Here is an 18,245-nt window from a genome sequence, read left to right as displayed (position 1 = left end):
ATTTTAGCCAAGTATGGTGGTGTGTGTCTTTGATCCCAGCACTTAAGAGGCAGAGGCAAGCAAATCCCTGTGAATTCTAGGCCAGCCTGATCTTCACAATGAGACATTTTCTCAAGACAAAACACTCGGAACTGTTAGGGATAATTACTTTTCGCAACAGTATATATTTTTCGTATACATTTGGAAATGGCTCTTTCTTGACTATCAGAAGAGGCGGATGCAGGGAAGGAGGAGCAGGGGATGGTGAGTGTGGCCTGACAGAGGCTTACCCAGCATAAGGCGTCCTGGGTGCCTTCTCTAGCTCTCAAAGACAAACAAACAAGTAAGTAGGTGGAGAATCAGATAGGTGAGTCCTAGAGGCCTGCTGCAGAGCACCAGGCCAGACGTGGTGGCGCACGCCTTTAATCCCAGCCCTCAGGAAACAGAGGAAGGAGGATCTCTGGGAGTTGAAAGCCACAGGGAGTTCCAGGTCAGTTAGGGCTGCAGCAGGACCCTCTCTAAAACAAACAAACAAACAAATAAATAAATAAATAAAATTACCAAAAGGGTATCTTTTTTTTTTTTTTTTTGTTTTCTTTTCCTACCTACCCGTCTCTCTCTGTAGCTCTGGCTAGCCTGGAACTTGCTGAATAGAACAGGTTGGACCCCGAACTTGCTGTGTAATCCTCTGGCCCTGCCTTCTAAGTGCCAGGGTCACACAGGTGTGTCACCACACCTGCCTTGATGTTCTTTTGCACAGAAGTAGATAAGGGGGTGAGAGGAGACCTTTGGAGGTGAAGGTCGGGCCCACAGCGTGGTCTGTGGCAGCAGTCTCGTGGCTGGGCATTCATCTCCACTCCACTTCCTAGACCTTAAACTGGCTTATTTTTTTTTGCATGCCAATCATACAATAAAGTGTTTTGTTTTGGTTTTTATTTTGGTATCGGGCACTGAATGCAAGGCACCACACAATGTATTTTTAAAGAAAGGAATACTATGGGCAGACACACAGAATACAACCTGGAAGAACATGGAGCAGATTGGCTAGGTGAAACCTGACTCTGGGAGCTGTAGTGCACCCAATTCCAGTACTTGGGAGATTGTGGAGAAGCCCAGCTTGGGATACACAGTGAAGGTAAAGTCAGGGTAAAGGCATGACCCTGCCTCAAAAACATAAATTGGTGATCCTTTAACAAATGTTCTTCGCGTTGTGGTGACCCAACCTTAAAATTACTTTTGTTGCTACCTCGTAACTGTGATTGTGCTCCTATTGTGAATCATAATGTCGATATCTAACGTGCAGGACGTCTGGTATGTGACCCCCAAAGAGTCGGGACCCAAAGGTTGAGAACCACTGGATTAAGCCGTGGCTGGCGTTTTAATTTTTAACAAGGATAATGTCTTCATGTTTGACTTGTGAAATTAAATATTAATTCACACTGAAGAGGGCCTGGTCAGCATCTGGCTGCTGATTTCGCAGCCTTTGTCTTATCTCCCGAAGAAGGTAGAACCAGGAGGCTGTGTAGTCCTTATCTGGAGCCCCTGGAGCAAAGGCCCCACCTTCTAGTCGGCTGTGGGCCCCGCCTTCCCTGCCAAGTCTTGGAGACTTCCTTTGCCCTGAAACATCAAAACTCCTTTACACGCGGTCTCTTCTTCATTGGTTTGTTATTCATTTCTGATGCTGGGGCCTCATGTGTGCAAGGCAAGCACTTAACTATGCTACATGCCTGACCCTGAGGTAACTTAGTAGTTACAAAAAGCTGATTTCTCTACGGTAGAGACTCAGAGGGACACCGTTACCTAGCACTCTAAACTGATGCCACAGACACCATGTTCCTCCTGACAGGAAGCTCAGAGCACAGGTCATCACATGAAGGCCAACTACAAAAACAGAAGCGAATCATAAGGGAACATCTGGGTGAACCCAGGTCGAGAGACATCCCTAAATGATGAAACTGGACCTGAAGGTGTCAGCTCATGAGAGATGGAGGTTGAAGTTCTGTTCTAGGTTAAAGAGACAAAAATACCTGCAAGAATACTCAGTGTAAAATTGGATGGGACCCAAGATCTGAAGGACAAGTGCCATGAAAGAGACAGTTTGGGCTGCAAGATGGCTCAGCAGGTAAAGGTGCTTGCCTGCCAACCGAGCCCAGTGACCTGAGTTTTACCACCTGGTGGATGGAGAGAACCTGTCCTGCAGACTGTCCTCTGACCTCCTCATGGGTACTGTCTTAGTTAGGGTTTCCGTGGCCGCAACAGAACACCATGACCATAAGGCAAGCTGGGTGGAAAGACTTTGTTTTGCTTACACTTCCACATCACTGTTCATCACTGAAGGAAGTCAGGACAGGAATCTAGAGGCAGGAGCTGATGCAGAGCCCATGGAGGGAAGCCACTTACTGGCTTGCTCCCCATGACTTGCTCAGCCTTTTTCTTTCTCCCCTTCCTTCCTCCCTTCCCCTCCCCCTTTTCTTTTCTGTTTATTGAGACAAGGTTTTTCTGTGTAGCAGCCCTAATTGTCCTGGAACTGTCTCTGTAGACCAGGCTGGCCTCGAACTCACAGAGATCCTCCTGCCTCTGCCTCCCGAGTGCTGGGATAAAGGCGTGCACCACCATTGCCTGGCTTAGCCTGTTTTCTTATAGACCCCAGGACACTAGCCCAGGGGTGGCACTGCCCACAATGGACTTCCCTGCCCACATTGATCGCTAATTGAGAAAATGTCCTACAGCTGGATCTCATGGAGACGTCTCAACTGAGGCTCCTTCCTCTCTGATGACTCTAGCTGTGTCAAGTTGACAGAATCAGCCAGTGTATACACTGTGGGAGGCAGCAAACATCCACACACAGAATATGTAAACAAATGAAGCTTAAAACATTATAAAAGAACAGTTGGCAAACTGTGATGTCTATTTGTGGTGTCTGAGATGGAAGCCTCAAAGATGTATGTGTGTATGCATGTATCTCAAGGTTCAGTAACTACATCTGAGTAGCTCGGATATCATTGATCATAGCTGATGCACATTGAAGCTCAACTGACAAGATCACAGCTAACTCCCTAATGGGTCGGGACGGGGTGGTGAGTGGCTTCCTTGGCAAAGGGTCAAATAGAGAAGTGTGTGTGTGTGTCTTTTTTTTTTTTTTTTTTTTTTTTTTTTTTTTTTTTTTTTTTTTTTTGGTTTTTCAAGACAGGGTTTCTCTGTAATTTTGGAGACTGTCCTGGAACTAGCTCATGTAGACCAGGTTGGCTTCGAACTCACAGAGATCCGCCAGCCTCTGCCTCCTGAGTGCTGGAATTAAAGGTGTGCACCACCACCGCCCGACTGAGGTTATCTTTTTTTTTTTAAATTATTTATTTATTATGTATACAATATTCTGTCTGTGTGTATGCCTGCAGGCCAGAAGAGGGCACCAGACCTCATTACAGATGGTTGTGAGCCACCATGTGGTTGCTGGGAATTGAACTCAGGACCTTTGGAAGAGCAGGCAGTGCTCTTAACCTCTGAGCCATCTCTCCAGCCCCCTCTTTTTTTTTTTTTAATTTATTTTTATTTTATGAGCATCGGCATTTGGCCTGCAGGCAGGCGTATCTGCGTGAGGGTGCCGGATCCCTGGAACTGGAGTTACAGACAGTTGTGAGCTGTCATGTGGGTCCTCTGGAAGAGTAGCCAGTGCTCTTAACCACTGAGCATCTCTGCCGCCTCTCTTTTTTCTTTTTTTAAGCTTTGGCAGTCCTACGGTCTCTGTGCTGCCACTCATTCAGTTGTTACGGTACCAGAGCGGCCACAGGTCATGTGTGATGAGCGTGACAGAGCACAGTAGAGTTGTATGTGTGGCTGCCACAATTTCAGTGGCCTGCGATGTTCAGAGTGTGGGGTATTTACAGTTCCAGTGGCCTGCGATGTTCACAGAGTGTGGGGTATTTTAACGTTTTTATTATTTTCAATCCTTCAGACCCCACTTCTATCTTATAGCCTCCAGAGAATTAGATGGCAGGGTTGCCTGGTGCTCACTGATCCTGATAGAGAAGGAGGTGTGCACACACAGCAGACGCACATCTTGAGGGTCCCTGTGACTCGGGGAGAGGCTAGAGAGGGACGTTCTTCATCTGGCTCTTGGAAGTCTGCAAGCTTGAAATCATCTTGGGATAAATAAGCATATTAGAAAAACACGATTTTCCTCCGTGGGAGGCACAGGGAATAGAGGAGGCTCCTGGTTTTGCTCCTTTTGCAGATGGGTGGTCCAGGGTGACTGGCTCATGTATTCTTGATGTCATTGCTAACTGTTCTCCTTTTTTTCTTTTTTGAGACATAATCTCACTATGCAGCTCTGACTGGATTTGAATTTGCTGTGTAGCTGGGCTTAACTAGCAGTGACCTGCCTGCCTCTGCCTCCCAAGTGCTGGGATTAAAGGCGTTTGCTACCTGTTCATGGTCTGTTTGATATTTTTCTTGCTTCCTAATTTTCTGCTTTAACTTACTGTTTTCTTGGCAGACATGCTAGTGTAGACTATACCTTGCTTCCCCTCCTTCTCCCCTCTGGTAAGCATGCTTCTGTGGCCACTAAGAACACGGCTGTTGAAGTCAGGCATGGTGCACCTGGGCTGAAGAAGCATTCAGATCTCTGAGTTAAGGTCATTCCTATCTGCATAGAGTTGCAGTCAACCAGAAAGAAGGGAAGAAAGGAATGAATATGGCTCTTTGAATTATGTCTACTGCTCATTGATTTTTGGCTTCATGTTCTGCACCCTCCTGCTTTCTCCCATCACCTCCACAGAGTTACTTATTGGGAGTCGAGTGAGGCAGTACTTTGAGGACTTTGTTGCCTTCTCCCATCATTGGGCTAAGTTTCTTGTTATATGGCTCAGAAGGGTTATTTCCAAGAAGGAATATAAAGTTTATTGAGTGATGATGTCTGGGGCACAGACGATGGCTTTAAAGGAGGGGATAGGAGCTTCTCTTGGTTGACTTAGAAAGAGTTCTCTTCACACTGAGGATCAGAAACTCAGTGCACAAGAAGTAGAAAGGAGCTTATGGGTCTGTACCACTTACGACTCACACCCAAGAGCTGAAATCTGTGTCGTGTTGTTACTATAAAATAGTTGGGGGCTGAAGGGTTGGCTCAGCCATTAAAAGGCTCACAACCAAAAATAAAATACTTGAGACTGGCTGGGTGGTGGCGGCAGCGGTGGCCTTTAATCCCAGCAGAGGTAGGTGGGTCTCTGTGAGTTCAAGGCCAGCCAGGGCGACACAGAGTAACTGTTTTGAAAAACTGAAAAACAAACAAAAAACTTGCGACTGGATACCGTATAAGGAGAAGAGATCTGCTTTGGATCATAGTTTGAGAGGCTGAATCCAAGCTTGAGAGCCGCATCTGGGCTGGGTCATGATGTGCATCGTGGGGTGGATGTATATGGACGAGCATGCGCTAGGAGATGGAGGGGGAAGCTGTACCACAGTCCGCTCCTGCGAGTCCGCATCTAGTCCCACGAGACTTAACTGACCCCTGCAGCTCAGTCCTTTAACAGCTCCTAAAGATCCTAGTACATCGCAGTGTCGTGACATTGAGGACCCACATGCACCTTTGTCACAAACCCAAGTCATAGCAGATGCTGTCAGGATTCCATCTTATCATCTCTGGATTCTCTTTCCACGTCTGGCTTCAGGCTGGAGTGGGCATACCCAGGGGAAAAGACATCTCTTGTCTAATCCTTCCCTCCAAAGTCCCAGGACTGGCTCTCATTGGGTCAGTTGGAACCATGTGCTCAGCTCTGAACCAATCAGACTAGAGGATGATGATGGGCTAAGACTGGATATGTGACCAGCCGTGCTGGGCGTGTTCTGCTCTGCTGAACCACGTCGATGAAGAGTTGACAAGGGCTTGGCTGGGATGTAGTTAACTTGGCAGAGCGCATGCCTGGCATGCATAAAGACCTGCGGGTGTTGGTGTCTGGGTATCATCCTCGTACTCAGGAGGTAGGAGTGGAAGAATCAGACGTTCAGCTACATAGCGAGTTCAGCACTGTCCTGGGATACATGAAACCTGGTCCCACAAAATCAAGAAGAAACATGTGGCAGGGAGACTGAGGATGTACTCCAGTGGTAGAAATTCTGCCTGAAATGCACAAGTTATTAGCCTCAACCTCCAGACAGACAGACAGACAGTTACACACACACACACACACACACACACACACACACACACTGCAAGGTAACCTTTCTACATCATGTTTGGTTGTTCATGTCTGATAGAATGAAATAGGTACACCTCCTTTAATACCAACATTTAGAGATGGGGAAATCTCTGTTCAAGGCTAGCCTGGTCTACACATTGACTTCCAGGATAACCAGGGCTACACAGAGAGACACAGTCTTAAAAAAAAAAATCAGGAATGACTGCTGGGCAAAGCTGGCTCTTATTCCACAGCTGCTGTGCCATGCCGCCTTCCTCCGTCAAAGCTACGTCCCTGGTAGTTTACCATTATAGCTGTCAGCAGCTGGGTCTCCAGCCCTGTGAGAATGATGTGTGTGTGTCCTACCCTCCCCCTCCCGTCACGCTGCTCTGCCCTTCAGGAGACGCACAGGATCTACAAGCAGAAACTGGAAGAGCTGACAGCGCTACAGACTCTGTGCAGCACTTCCATCAACAAGCAGAAGCGGCACCTCAGGGACCTGAAGCACACGCTCCAGAGGTGAGAGGGCGTGGCTTGAAAGCTCCCCAGGGCCTCCTACTCCCCCACCCCCACTGGTCTCACACTGGTGAGGATGACCTTGAATTTCTGGCCCACCTTCCTCGCTGAGTTGGCATCACAGGTGTCAGCCACCAGCATGGCGTGGTTTGCACAGTTCTGGGTTCATTGGGATGGAACCCAGGGCTTTGCACACGGGAGGTGAGCACCCCACCAATGTGCTACACCCCTAGTCCTCCCTTAGTCCTAAAGGACAGAAACCCAACTCAAAACTGGCTTAAGAAGAAAATGGAAATTTTAGTGGAAAAAACCAAGGCTAGCTTCAGGCATCCCTGGACGCAGGGGTCAGAGGGTGTTTCTAGGACTCTGTTTTTTTCCTCTGAATTCTGCTTTTCTCTAGATTGGCTTCACTGTCATGGTCACTGAGGTGGCCACCTGCACGCTGAGCTTAGATCTGGCCCTTCCTGACTGAGGAAGACTGGGCCTTTCAGCCTCTGTCTTGTTAGTAACTGCTGCTCAGACTGTGTGAACACTGTGGCTGCTCATCAGAACCCCAGGAAATACAGCTGGGCCGCCAGCCCAGCTGTGATAGACGCTGCTCAGTGTCACCACAAGAGAAGCATCATCTGAGGAAGGCTGACCCGTCAGTTAGGGTCCTAGACTGAGGAACCCTTCCGTTCCAGGATGTGGCGTCAATATGGTTCTATTTTTCTTCGTTTAAAGACAGGGTCACTTGTAGCCCAAGCCGACCTCAAACTGGCTATATCCAAGGATGACCTGAAATCTCAGTCCTTCTGCCTCTCTCTCCCAAGTGCCTCTGCTTCTTCCCTTTTATGGGTTTGGGGATTGGAGGTTTGGTTTTTCAAAACAGGATCGCTTTGTGTACCCCTGACTATCCTGGGACTTGCTTTGTATACCAGACTGGACCTGAATTTTGAGATCCACTTGCCTCTGCCTCCCAAGTGCTGGGATTAAAGGCGTGCGCCACCACTGCCCGGCTGGTTTTTAGTTTTGATAATGGCATCTTTCCAAAGAGCAGCAGGAAGACCTTGATGGTTAACTGCCAATACTTCCTCATGCCTCTCAGTCAGTCCACTTAGGAATCTTTAAGATCTGTTACAGTAGAAGAAAACAGCTTAGCCGCCCACCCAAGTCCGCCAGCTACTGATGCTGAGCGTCATTCCCTATGCCTCACTGTACCTGCTCACCTCATTACGTGGCTATTGTTTGTGAATGCCACCCTTATCTGTCAGGTATGGGCCGTGGCATCGCCAAGGTCTCAAGGCTAGAGGAGCTCAGCATCACTCCCTTTGCAGGTGCAAGCGCCATTCCAGTCAAGAGGAGGCAGAGCTCATTCAGCAGATAGGCGCCAACATTAAGGAACGACAGAATGTCTTCTTCGACATGGAGGCCTACCTACCGAAGAAGAATGGGTAGGAGTGGGAACCCTCTGATTCCTGTTGTGGACCCCCCCCGCTGCTAGGGCATGAGATTCAGACGAAAAGGGGGGAATGAGGACAAGGAGGAGAGGGCACTTCTGTACCTGCACCTCCTGATCTCGGAGGAGCTGCAGTCCTTCCCCTGTGGTTGCTGGCATGTGAGCTGGCACCTGATACCTGTGTGTGCCACTGGGACTAGGAAGAGAGCGTTCTCTCTCAGGACGTGTTGAGTGAGTTTTGCGTGCCCAGCACTGTACTGGTCATGCCCCTGGAGCAATTTTTTTTTTTTTTTTTTTTTTTTTTTTTTTTGGTTTTTCGAGACAGGGTTTCTCTGTGGTTTTGGTTCCTGTCCTGGAACTAGCTCTTGTAGACCAGGCTGGTCTCGAACTCACAGAGATTCACCTGCCTCTGCCTCCCAAGTGCTGGGATTAAAGGCGTGCGCCACCACCGCCCGGCTGGAGCAATTGTTTTATCCCCAACAAACTACTCTGTTAGATCGAAGTGCTCCCCGCTTTTGTTTCCGTCTGGGATGGAAAGCAGGGCATCCTTGTATGCTAGGCAACGTTCTAGACGCAGCTACGTCCCCAGCCACCTTTTTCTTTCAATCTTTTGAGAAGGGCCTTACTATATCTCTCTGGTTGACCTGGAACTCTCTGTAGACCAAGCTACCCTCAACCTGGGGGTGATCCTGTCTCCACCTCCTGAGCGCTGTAATTACAGGTTTGTGCCACACTCTGCCCCTATTTACTTTCTGTTTGTTTTTTGTTTTTTTTTTTTGTTTGTTTGTTTGTTTTTAATTTTCGAGATAGGGTTTCTCTGTAGCTTTTGGTTCCTGTCCTGGAACTCGCTCTTGTAGACCAGGCTGGCCTCGAACTCACAGAGATCCGCCTGCGTCTGCCTCCCAAGTGCTGGGATTAAAGGCGTGCGCCACCACCGCCTAGCCCTACTTTCTTGTTTTGAAGCAGGGTTTAGCCTTGCATGGAGTCAGATCTTTCCTGGGGAAGATTCCTCTTGAGCCTTAGCCAGATGGGTATTAATATGGTGGCCCTGGGACATTGTAACCCACCCTCATTTTTCCTTTTTTGCTGTATTTGGGTTAAAGTCTCCCCAGGTTAGCTGGCAGTCCTGTTAACAGCATACCTTCCTCCATCATTCATGGCCTCTCAGACTGACTTGCTCAAACTCACTTCCCTGGCAGTTTGGGTGTTTTGCATCAGTTGGGAGTCTGTCACCCAGGCTAGACAGCTCAGAGTTGCTTCAGAAGAAATGAGGGGTTTATTGCTCAGATATAGCACAAATATTATAGATCAGGTCTGAATGGGTCCTGCCGTTCAGATGCTGTTGGAACCCGCTTCTCATTTAACTTTTTAACTGTCTTTTCCAGTGTGTATATTTGCCTATTTATGGGCAGTCTTTCTCTGTAAATACTCCCCGGCCATGCTAGGCTTGCTCCTACGTGCCTAGCCTTTCCTGGTTCCCTAGTGGTCTCAGGGATTTAAAATTCTAGGATGGGTTTTTATTGGCTTAGATTGTGTCCCATGACCAATCTTAACCCAATCAGGAGGATGTCCTGCTTTGATAAAGCTATGTTCATATGCCTTTGGGGGCATTGGGGGGGGGCAGACTGTTCTCTGAAGGGATTGCATTGCCTTTGCAGGATGGAGGGACTGGGTGCTAGGTAAGAAATACAGGTGTCCTCTTAATACCTTATATCTTCTGCAGACTGGCAGTGTCCCACAAAGCCACACCTAGCTGGAAAGAAGGGCCCCTGCTCTCATCCCTCCTCTCCAGCTTCTACTCGTTCAGAGCTCCATCCACACGCCATCACCTCGGTGGAGACTTTCCAAAGCCCTTCTTCCCTCAGGGTCTCAGGGTCCTCTGTTTGCACGTTTGTCAGTGTGTTAGAGCACGGGCTGCTGCATAGAGAGAGGCCTAGCCATGCTTGGCTCACAAAAGAGAGCTTCTCTTGGGGTTGGAACGATGACTCAGGTGGTTAGGAACCCCTGTTACTCTTGCGGAGGACCTGGGTTCAATTCCCAGCACTCACGTGGTGGTTGGCAACTCTCTATAACTATAGTTCCAGGGGACCTGATGTCCTCTTATCAGCTCTAAAGGTACTACACACGTGTACAGATGTACACAGGAGCAAAATACCCATACACACAGAGAGAAAGAACATGTGAGAGTTTACTTCTCTGTCATGAAGAATCAGAGGGAGACCATCAAGGGGCCTGTAGTTCTCTGGCTGATACTTCACTACCCTCAGTAGCTGTCTTCTTCCCTGAGGACAAAGACCGTTCCCACCATCGCAGCCTCAGGAAGGGAAAAGATAGGGAAGGAAGTAAACGATCCCTTTTTCTTTTCTTTTTTTTTTTTTTTTTTGGTTTTTCGAGACAGGGTTTCTCTGTGGTTTTGGAGCCTGTCCTGGAACTAGCTCTTGTAGACCAGGCTGGCCTCGAACTCCCAGAGATCCGCCTGCCTCTGCCTCCCGAGTGCTGGGATTAAAGGCGTGCGCCACCACCGCCCGGCTAAATGATCCCTTTTTACAAGAGAGCCGCTGACATGTCTTCTAACAGTTAAACAAAAGCATACACCGTGGCCCCAACATACCCTTCTAGCGTGTATCCCCAGTGAAAAATGATTGCTTATGTTCCTACGTTTATTTATGTGTGTGCATGTTTGTGGGCACACACGTGTCCTTGGATGTTTATGGAGATCAGAGAACACCTTGCAGGAGTTCCAGAGATTGAACTCAGGTCATCAGGCTTAGCAGCATGTACTTTTTTTTTTCTTTCAAGCTAGTTCCTAGCTGCCCTGGAACTAGCTCTGTAGACCAGGCTGGCCTCAAAGCAAACCCAGAGATCCACCTGTCTCTGCTGCCCAAGTGCTGGAATTAAAGGCATGCACCACTACCTCCCAGCTGGCTTAGAATTTTTTTAAAATTGACCTAGATGTTGGATAAATGTCTTTGACTCTTTGTAAGTTAATCATCTGCTCTTACCTGGCTGCCAAGGAGGGTGGGAGATAAGGCTTGTAAGTTAGCTTCAGTGGGGAGGCAGATGGCCACACTGTCCCGTATGCAGCTGCCATGCTCTCTGGCTAACCATTGTTCCCAGCCGTGATGGGGCCCACTCTACTGTTAGCTCAGCACCCTGTTTTCTGCTGTGAGACTCAGTGTGTATTCACCAAGCTTGAAAAGGACTGGTTGCACCCTCACAGGTCTTTCCTTCCAGGCTCTACCTGAATCTGGTCCTTGGCAATGTCAACGTGACTCTCCTCAGCAACCAGGCCAAGTGAGTATGCCCGGATCCCGTCCGACCCTGGGAAGCCGCCCTTCTTCCTTTTACTCAGGGACAGTCTTTGCATGGATCAAACTCGTTAGCAGTTGAGGCTCTGACCATCTGGCTTTCTGACTTTGCTCACCTCAGTGGTGTGTGATGTTTTATTCTTTTGGCTTTTTTGAGGGACCTGCCACCCAGCTCCCAAATAAATCACACACAGAGGCTTATTCTTGGTTATGAATGTCCGGCCTTAGTTTGGCTTGTTTCTTGCCAACTTTCTTTTTTTTTTGGTTTTTGGAGACAGGGTTTCTCTGTGGCTTTGGAGTCTGTCCTGGAACTAGCTCTGTAGACCAGGCTGGTCTCGAACTCACAGAGATCCGCCTGCCTCTGCCTCCCGAGTGCTGGGATTAAAGGCGTGCACCACCACCGCCTGTTGCAAACTTTTCTTAGACCGCTCGGCCATCCTGACAGCTTATTGCCAACTTTTCTTAACTTAAATTAACCCAACTACCTTTTTGCCTCTGGGCTTTTATCTTTCTCTATTTCTGTATATGTTTGTTACTTCTTTCTCCAAGGCTGGCTGGGTGATTGACCCCTGACGTCCTCCTCTCCTTGTTCTTTTGCTCCTTGTTCTCCTCTTAGATCTCTCCTCCGATCCTCTGCCTGCCAGCCCCGCCTGTCCTTGCTCCTGCCTCGCTATTGGCTGTTCATCTCTTTATTAGGACCATCGGGTGTTTTAGACAAGCACAGTAACACATCTTGGCGGAGTTAAACAAATGCAGCATAAACAAAAGTCATACATCTGAAAACAATATTCCTCAACATGGGGGAGCACTTGGGGGGCCCTCTCCTTCCTTTCCAAGAGTCAGTATGTTGGTTTGCTAGGACCCCCACCCCCAATTCCCATGACAGCGGTCTCCTCTTTCCTACACCTTATCACGGCATCTGTCCTGGAGAATAGAGTCCTGCCCAACCAGTCGAGGTGCTGTTTCCAGGTGGCATTGGTCTTTGTTTCTGCTGCAATCTTTAGGTGAGGGTAGAGATCTCGTCTTTTGAATTTTATTTGCGTTGGCCTTCAGTCTTTGACCCTTGCCTATCCCCAGCATGGCCCCAAAACCTAAGGACAGGGCCCTTTTGTAGCTGGTCCTCTCTCCTTCACTAGACATCACTAGTTGAAGGTCAGGTTCTGCTGTAGGTCGATGGGCAGGCTATGGCAGCGGAGGCAGGGCTGGTGGCTGGTGAGTCAGAGCCGGAGGGTAGCAATATGAGACTTCTCCTGGGATGTCTGTCGTGGCAGGTTTGCATACAAGGACGAGTATGAGAAGTTCAAGCTCTACCTGACCATAATCCTGCTTCTGGGTGCTGTGGCCTGCCGCTTTGTCCTTCACTACAGGTAATGGGGTGTGGCGGTGTGTGGTGGAGTACCCGCAGTGTGAGCAGGAAGTCCTTGAGGAGATGGTCTTTCTGTTTCCTCAGCCCGAGGCTAGTATAGGATTGGTAAGGACCAGTTCTGAACGGCAGGAAGTGGCATTCCCGTCCATCCCATACCCATCTAGTAAGCTTCACGGACCAGCTGCTGGCAGGGCCTCATGATGTAGTAACTGACCGAGTCCAGTGTGGTTTACACGTACGCTGGAATGCGACAGCCTTAACATGGAGTACAACGCTGACATGCTGCAGCATGGGTGAGCTTTGACAACATCATGCTAAGTGAAAGACGCCAGGCATAAAAGGCCACATATTATGTATGTCCATTGGTATGAAATGTCCAGAGGGGCAGGCTCAGAGACACATAATGGGGGGCAGAACTTGACAGGGGAAACAGGAGTGAGGAATGACAATTCCTGGGTACCAGCATTTCCATTAGAGATTAGTCAGTGGTGTAAGAAAATGAACAAAAGATGCCAAATTGCATCTTCTTTAAAAATATTTTTAACTGCCGGGCGGTGGTGGCGCACGCCTTTAATCCCAGCACTCGGGAGGCAGAGGCAGGCGGATCTCTGTGAGTTCGAGGCCAGCCTGGTCTACAAGAGCTAGTTCCAGGACAGGCTCCAAAACCACAGAGAAACCCTGTCTCGAAAAACAAAACAAAAAAAAAAAAAAAAATATTTTTAACTTAATTTTTTGATACAGGGTCTCTTTGTAGCCCTGGTTGGCCTGGACCTCACTCTGTAGACCAGGCTGGCCTAGAACTCATAGAGATCCACTGCCTCTGCCTCCCGAGTGCGGGGATTAAAGGCATTCACTCCCTAGCCTTCAGATTACATACTTTAAAAGGGAAAATTTTACGGTATGCAAATTACATCTCAGTTACATAATAAATAAATCAATAGGGCTGAAGATGTAACTTAGTTAGGAGAGAGCTTGCTTGGTATGCAAAGAGACCTTGGTTTGGTTTCCAGCATTGAATAAGCCAGGTTCTGTGGTTCATCCCTGTGATCCCAGCTCTCAGAGAGAGAAGGCAGGAGGATCAGAAGTTCAGGGTCATCACTGGCTACAGGAGAGTTGGAGGCCAGAGTCAGATGCATGAGACCCTGTCTCAGAAACAGAAAAGAAAAGATTGTTGCATGCAAGAACAAAAAAAAACTACCTGGATACCAGTCCTGGCTTTGAGACTGAATGGCTCCGTCTACAGGCAGATTCCCCGTGGAGTTGTCATTCCTCCATTCGTTAGACAGTGGCAGCAGGCCATACCTCGTAGGGTAGCGGCTCAGCTAGCTCACACTATGTGTGCTAGTACTCAGTGTCTGCCCATCACTGACTGAAAAGAGAGGGAGGGCAGACAGAGCTGAGTTGAGAATGGAGCCCTCCTGTCAAAAGGGTCTGGTCCACTCCTCTCTGCCTGGGTTTTCTGCCATAAAGGGGGAGGGGGTAGCCAAGTATGACTCATGCGTTGGCCTAAGTGTCCAGGTTTGCTTTCTGCATGCACTTTGCTGAGAGTCCAGCTGCTGGCCTGGCTACTTGAGTTTCTCAACAAAAGCCCTTGCAGGCTCTTAGCTCATGCCTGCCTGCTGCCAGTGTCTGACTCGTGCCCCCGAGGGCAAAGGCTGTGCACACAAGTAATGCCTGCTCATCTGCCCCTTTGGAAAAGAGGAGTTTTTGGTATGCAGTCACAGGCCCTTAGGTGGGGCCGCTGGGTTCTTCCCAGGACGTCATTGTCGGAATCTGGAACCTGGACATTCCCATTTCTCTCTCTTCTTACACACATCTCTAATCTATCTCTCAAAATCTCACCAACTGGAGAACACCACAAAAACCCATTTCTATCACCATTCTGGAGGCTGGAAGTGAGAGGTCAGGATGTCACAGGACCGTGCTGGTTCTGAATTCCCAGCAAGCTCTTCCACGGCTCTGTCACTGTCATGCGGTCATCATCAGTCATTGACATTTTCCAACTTAAACCTGTTACAGTCCAGTTGCTGTGTGAGCTGGATGGCGAGGGAGGGAGCCTCAGCTAGACCTTCTTCGGATGTAGGCGGGGCCAGGTAGAGATGGCACAGGGGCTGGATGTGGGCAAGAGGAGACACCCAAGAACTGGTGCCAACTCTTGGCAGTTCTGGTCCTGGCTGTCTTGTGAGGGCAAGGGGTGAGCTCACGCTGTTCACTTCCCTGGGGGCTGTTTCTTCCAACCAGGGTGACAGATGAAATCTTCAACTTCCTGCTCGTGTGGTATTACTGCACTTTGACCATTCGGGAGAGCGTTCTCATCAGCAACGGCTCCAGGTACCTAGAAGCCCAGCTGGTGGGGATGGTCAGTTGGAGGAAGAGGGAGCCAAAGAGAAATGTCAACCCCAGGGTTGGTATAATGTCACCTACTTCACAGTCAGCCTCTCGCTGACAAGCGACAGAAACCCTAGTCCGTCTGATTTCATGTCATTAGAGATCTGTTGTCTCTCATAAAAACAGGTTTTAGGACTGACTACAGGTAAGGCTTCATTTGGGGCTCAGACACCGTGAGTGATGCTATTTCTCGCCATCTCTCACCCCCACCCCCTCCCCATTCTGTGCTCTTGGGTCTCGGGTTCTATATAGGGTCCTGCAACAACCTTACACCATCACTCCTAGCAAACGGCACATTTCCTTTCTCCTGAGAGTCTCCCAGCCTTGTCCCATTGGCTGTGTGCAGGCACTGGCTGGACTCCATGCCTGTCTCTGAACCATTCATTGTCACCAGAGAATGCAAGGCTGTGATTGGCCAGGCTTGGATACTGTGTCCATCACAGCTACAGGGACAGAGCTGACTGGGACATTGAGGGAATGAAGAAAAGGCAAACACACAGACACATGGACACATAGAAATAAGCGGGTTCAGATGGACTGGGCCCGCTGATGGACTCTCAGGTGAACGGCAGAAGCATAAGCTCAGTGTGTTTATAGTATGGAGTTGAACGGAACTGTGATTATTGCATACAGCTGAACAAGGAGTGGGGGTTACTATGTACAGATAAAGAAAGGCAGGGTTATGGTATACAGCTGGTCCAAGGTTAGCTGGTCTCAGTAGGAGCAGTCTCTGTAGGGGAGTGGTCTTCAGTCCGGAAATAATAAATTTAAAATATTTTTAAAAGATCATGATTTTTAAAAAATCTTGGGGCTAGCACGATTACTCAGTGGGTAAAGGCTCTTGCCACAAAGCCACAACTTGACTTCACTTGCTGAGACCCACAGAATGGAAGGATAGAACCAACTATAAAGCTGTTTTCTGACCTCCACACATTATCCCACCCATAGTAAATAAATAAGTGTAATTAAAATATTTTTTAAAAGATTTGAAATATCCTAGGAGTGGTGGCGCACACCTTTACTCCCAGCACTTGGGAGGCAGAGGCAGGAGGATCTCTGTGGGTTCGAGGTCAGCCTGGTCTATAAAATGAGTTCCAGGATAGCCAGGACTATACAGAGAGCCCCTCTGGGTCATCTGTCAACCCCCAGTCACGTGACACCGTCCCACTCTGCCTGGTGCTCTCTTGCAGCAGGTTCTTCCCCTGCGTGTTCTCTCCTGGAACACTGAGTCAAGAGGTAGGGAGTTCTGCCAGCATGCCAGGGGCACAGCAGTGCTTAGGGACATAACCTGTGGCATGCAGGTGAGGTCAGTGTCCTCATTCTTGTCCCTTCTGTGCCACCGTTGTCATATCCGTGCACCACCTGGGCCGTGAGTTCCTCACATTGTAAATCAACCCGGTCCCCAGTTTACTTATTATTTTTCTCTTTGTCTTTTGAGACAGAGTCTTCAGCAGTCGCCTAGCCTGGGCTCCTGCTTTGGCCATTTCATTTGCTGGGATTACAGGCGTGTACCGCCATGTCCGGCAACAGTTCTCCTACTTTTTTCTGGTGGTTATTGTTGAAACAAGGTCTCATTACAGAGCCCTGGCTGGCTTGGCCCTTGCTATGTAGGCGAGGTTGGCCTTGAACTCACAGAGATCTCCTTCTGGCTCCCCAGGGCTGGGATTAAATGCATGTGCCACCACACCTCCCCCTTTTCTGGTTAGCTGCTGCCTCCCTGTCCCCGTGAGCTTGCTGTCAGTCCCATTGTCTCTGCTGTGCGCCTTAAGAGTATTGCAGGGGCTGGAGAGAGGTGGCCCGGGGTTAAGAGCTTGTATTATCCTTACAGAGGACTGAGCTCCATTCTCAGCGCCCATACCCGTCAGCTCACAACTGCCTATAACTTCAGCTCCAGGGGGTGCAATACTTGGGCAAACGCCCATACACAGTTACACACATGCACACATGGATGGACGGACGGACGGATGGACGGTCAGACACTTAATAAAGGACTACTGAGAGCATAGGCGGTGTTTAGTAGCTGTTTTCATGTTGGAGTAGTTACTCTGCCTCCGTGTTTGCTTTAGTATGTTTAGCCATGGAAGGATCATACCAGAGAGAGAAGGGCAAAATTACAAGAGGGTCCCCTGGAAGGACGAGGCTCCTCAGGGATGCTAAAGGTGTCGGGGTATGGAGTTCAGAGCCACGCCTTATGTGCCTTAGTTTAGCAGGGACTTTTCTGGGGTCCTTGGAGCAGGGATGATCATCTGCATTTGTAACCCGCGCTTTGGGTGCAGGTCTGCCGTGTCCTTGTCCCCATGTACCATTCATCACCCATTGACTTTGCTCCCCGAGCAGCGACACTGGGTTGGGGATTTTGAGGTAACTCAGTCTTTTCGTCTAGGGATCACCCACAGATGTTTTATAAGAGGCTTTCCCATACAATGCTGTGGTCAAACTGTTTCTCCAGGCCGGGGAAGGGGAGCCTGGAATAGATCCACTGAACCCTAGCTTCTAGAATAACCACAGGCGCTATGGCCAGTCTGTGGGGCGATAGGGCAAGGCAGGTGGGAAACTCTGTGCATCTTGTTTTTTTAAATGTTCATTTAATGTCTATGTATTGTTTGTGTGTATGTGGGTATGCATCTGCAATTGTGTGCGTCTTAAATGTTCATTTAATGTCTATGTGTTGTTTGTGTGTATGTGGGTATGCATCTGCAATTGTGTGCATCTTAGTTGTTTTGTTTTTTTTTTTTTTTTTGGTTTTTCGAGACAGGGTTTCTCTGTGGTTTTGGAGCCTGTCCTGGAACTAGCTCTTGTAGACCAGGCTGGTCTCGAACTCACAGAGATCCACCTGCCTCTGCCTCCCAAGTGCTGGGATTAAAGGCGTGCGCCACCACCGCCCGGCTAGTTGTTTTGTTTTTGTTTGTTTGTTTTTCAAAACAGTTTCTCTCTGTAACCTTGGCTGTCCTGGAACTCATTCTGTAGACCAGTGCTGGTCTTGAACTCACAGAGATCCACCTGCCTCTGCCTCCCAAATGCTGGAATTAAAGGCAAGTGCCACTACTACCTGGCATGTCTTAATTTATTTATTTATTTTT

At 48.7% G+C, this 18,245-nt stretch overlaps 1 protein-coding gene across 2 annotated transcripts in view; it reads left to right on the top strand.

The window, feature by feature from the left end:
• The window catches only part of Tmem120b (transmembrane protein 120B), a 40,886-nt gene that overhangs the window by 14,790 nt on the left and 7,851 nt on the right, over window positions 1–18,245 (top strand). For both annotated transcript variants that reach the window (XR_009056802.1, XM_057763913.1), the window contains exons 2-6: window positions 6,550–6,668; window positions 7,982–8,098; window positions 11,338–11,397; window positions 12,683–12,778; window positions 15,019–15,108. Coding sequence is in view for 1 of the 2 variants with exons in the window: in XM_057763913.1 (XP_057619896.1) it covers window positions 6,550–6,668; window positions 7,982–8,098; window positions 11,338–11,397; window positions 12,683–12,778; window positions 15,019–15,108 (482 nt within the window). In the remaining variant the exon portion in view is untranslated. The remainder of the gene's footprint in view (window positions 1–6,549; window positions 6,669–7,981; window positions 8,099–11,337; window positions 11,398–12,682; window positions 12,779–15,018; window positions 15,109–18,245) is intronic.

This window comes from Chionomys nivalis, chromosome 3 (assembly GCF_950005125.1).
Source record: "Chionomys nivalis chromosome 3, mChiNiv1.1, whole genome shotgun sequence".
NCBI lineage: Eukaryota > Metazoa > Chordata > Mammalia > Rodentia > Cricetidae > Chionomys > Chionomys nivalis.
This window is presented reverse-complemented; position numbering and strand designations above follow the sequence as displayed.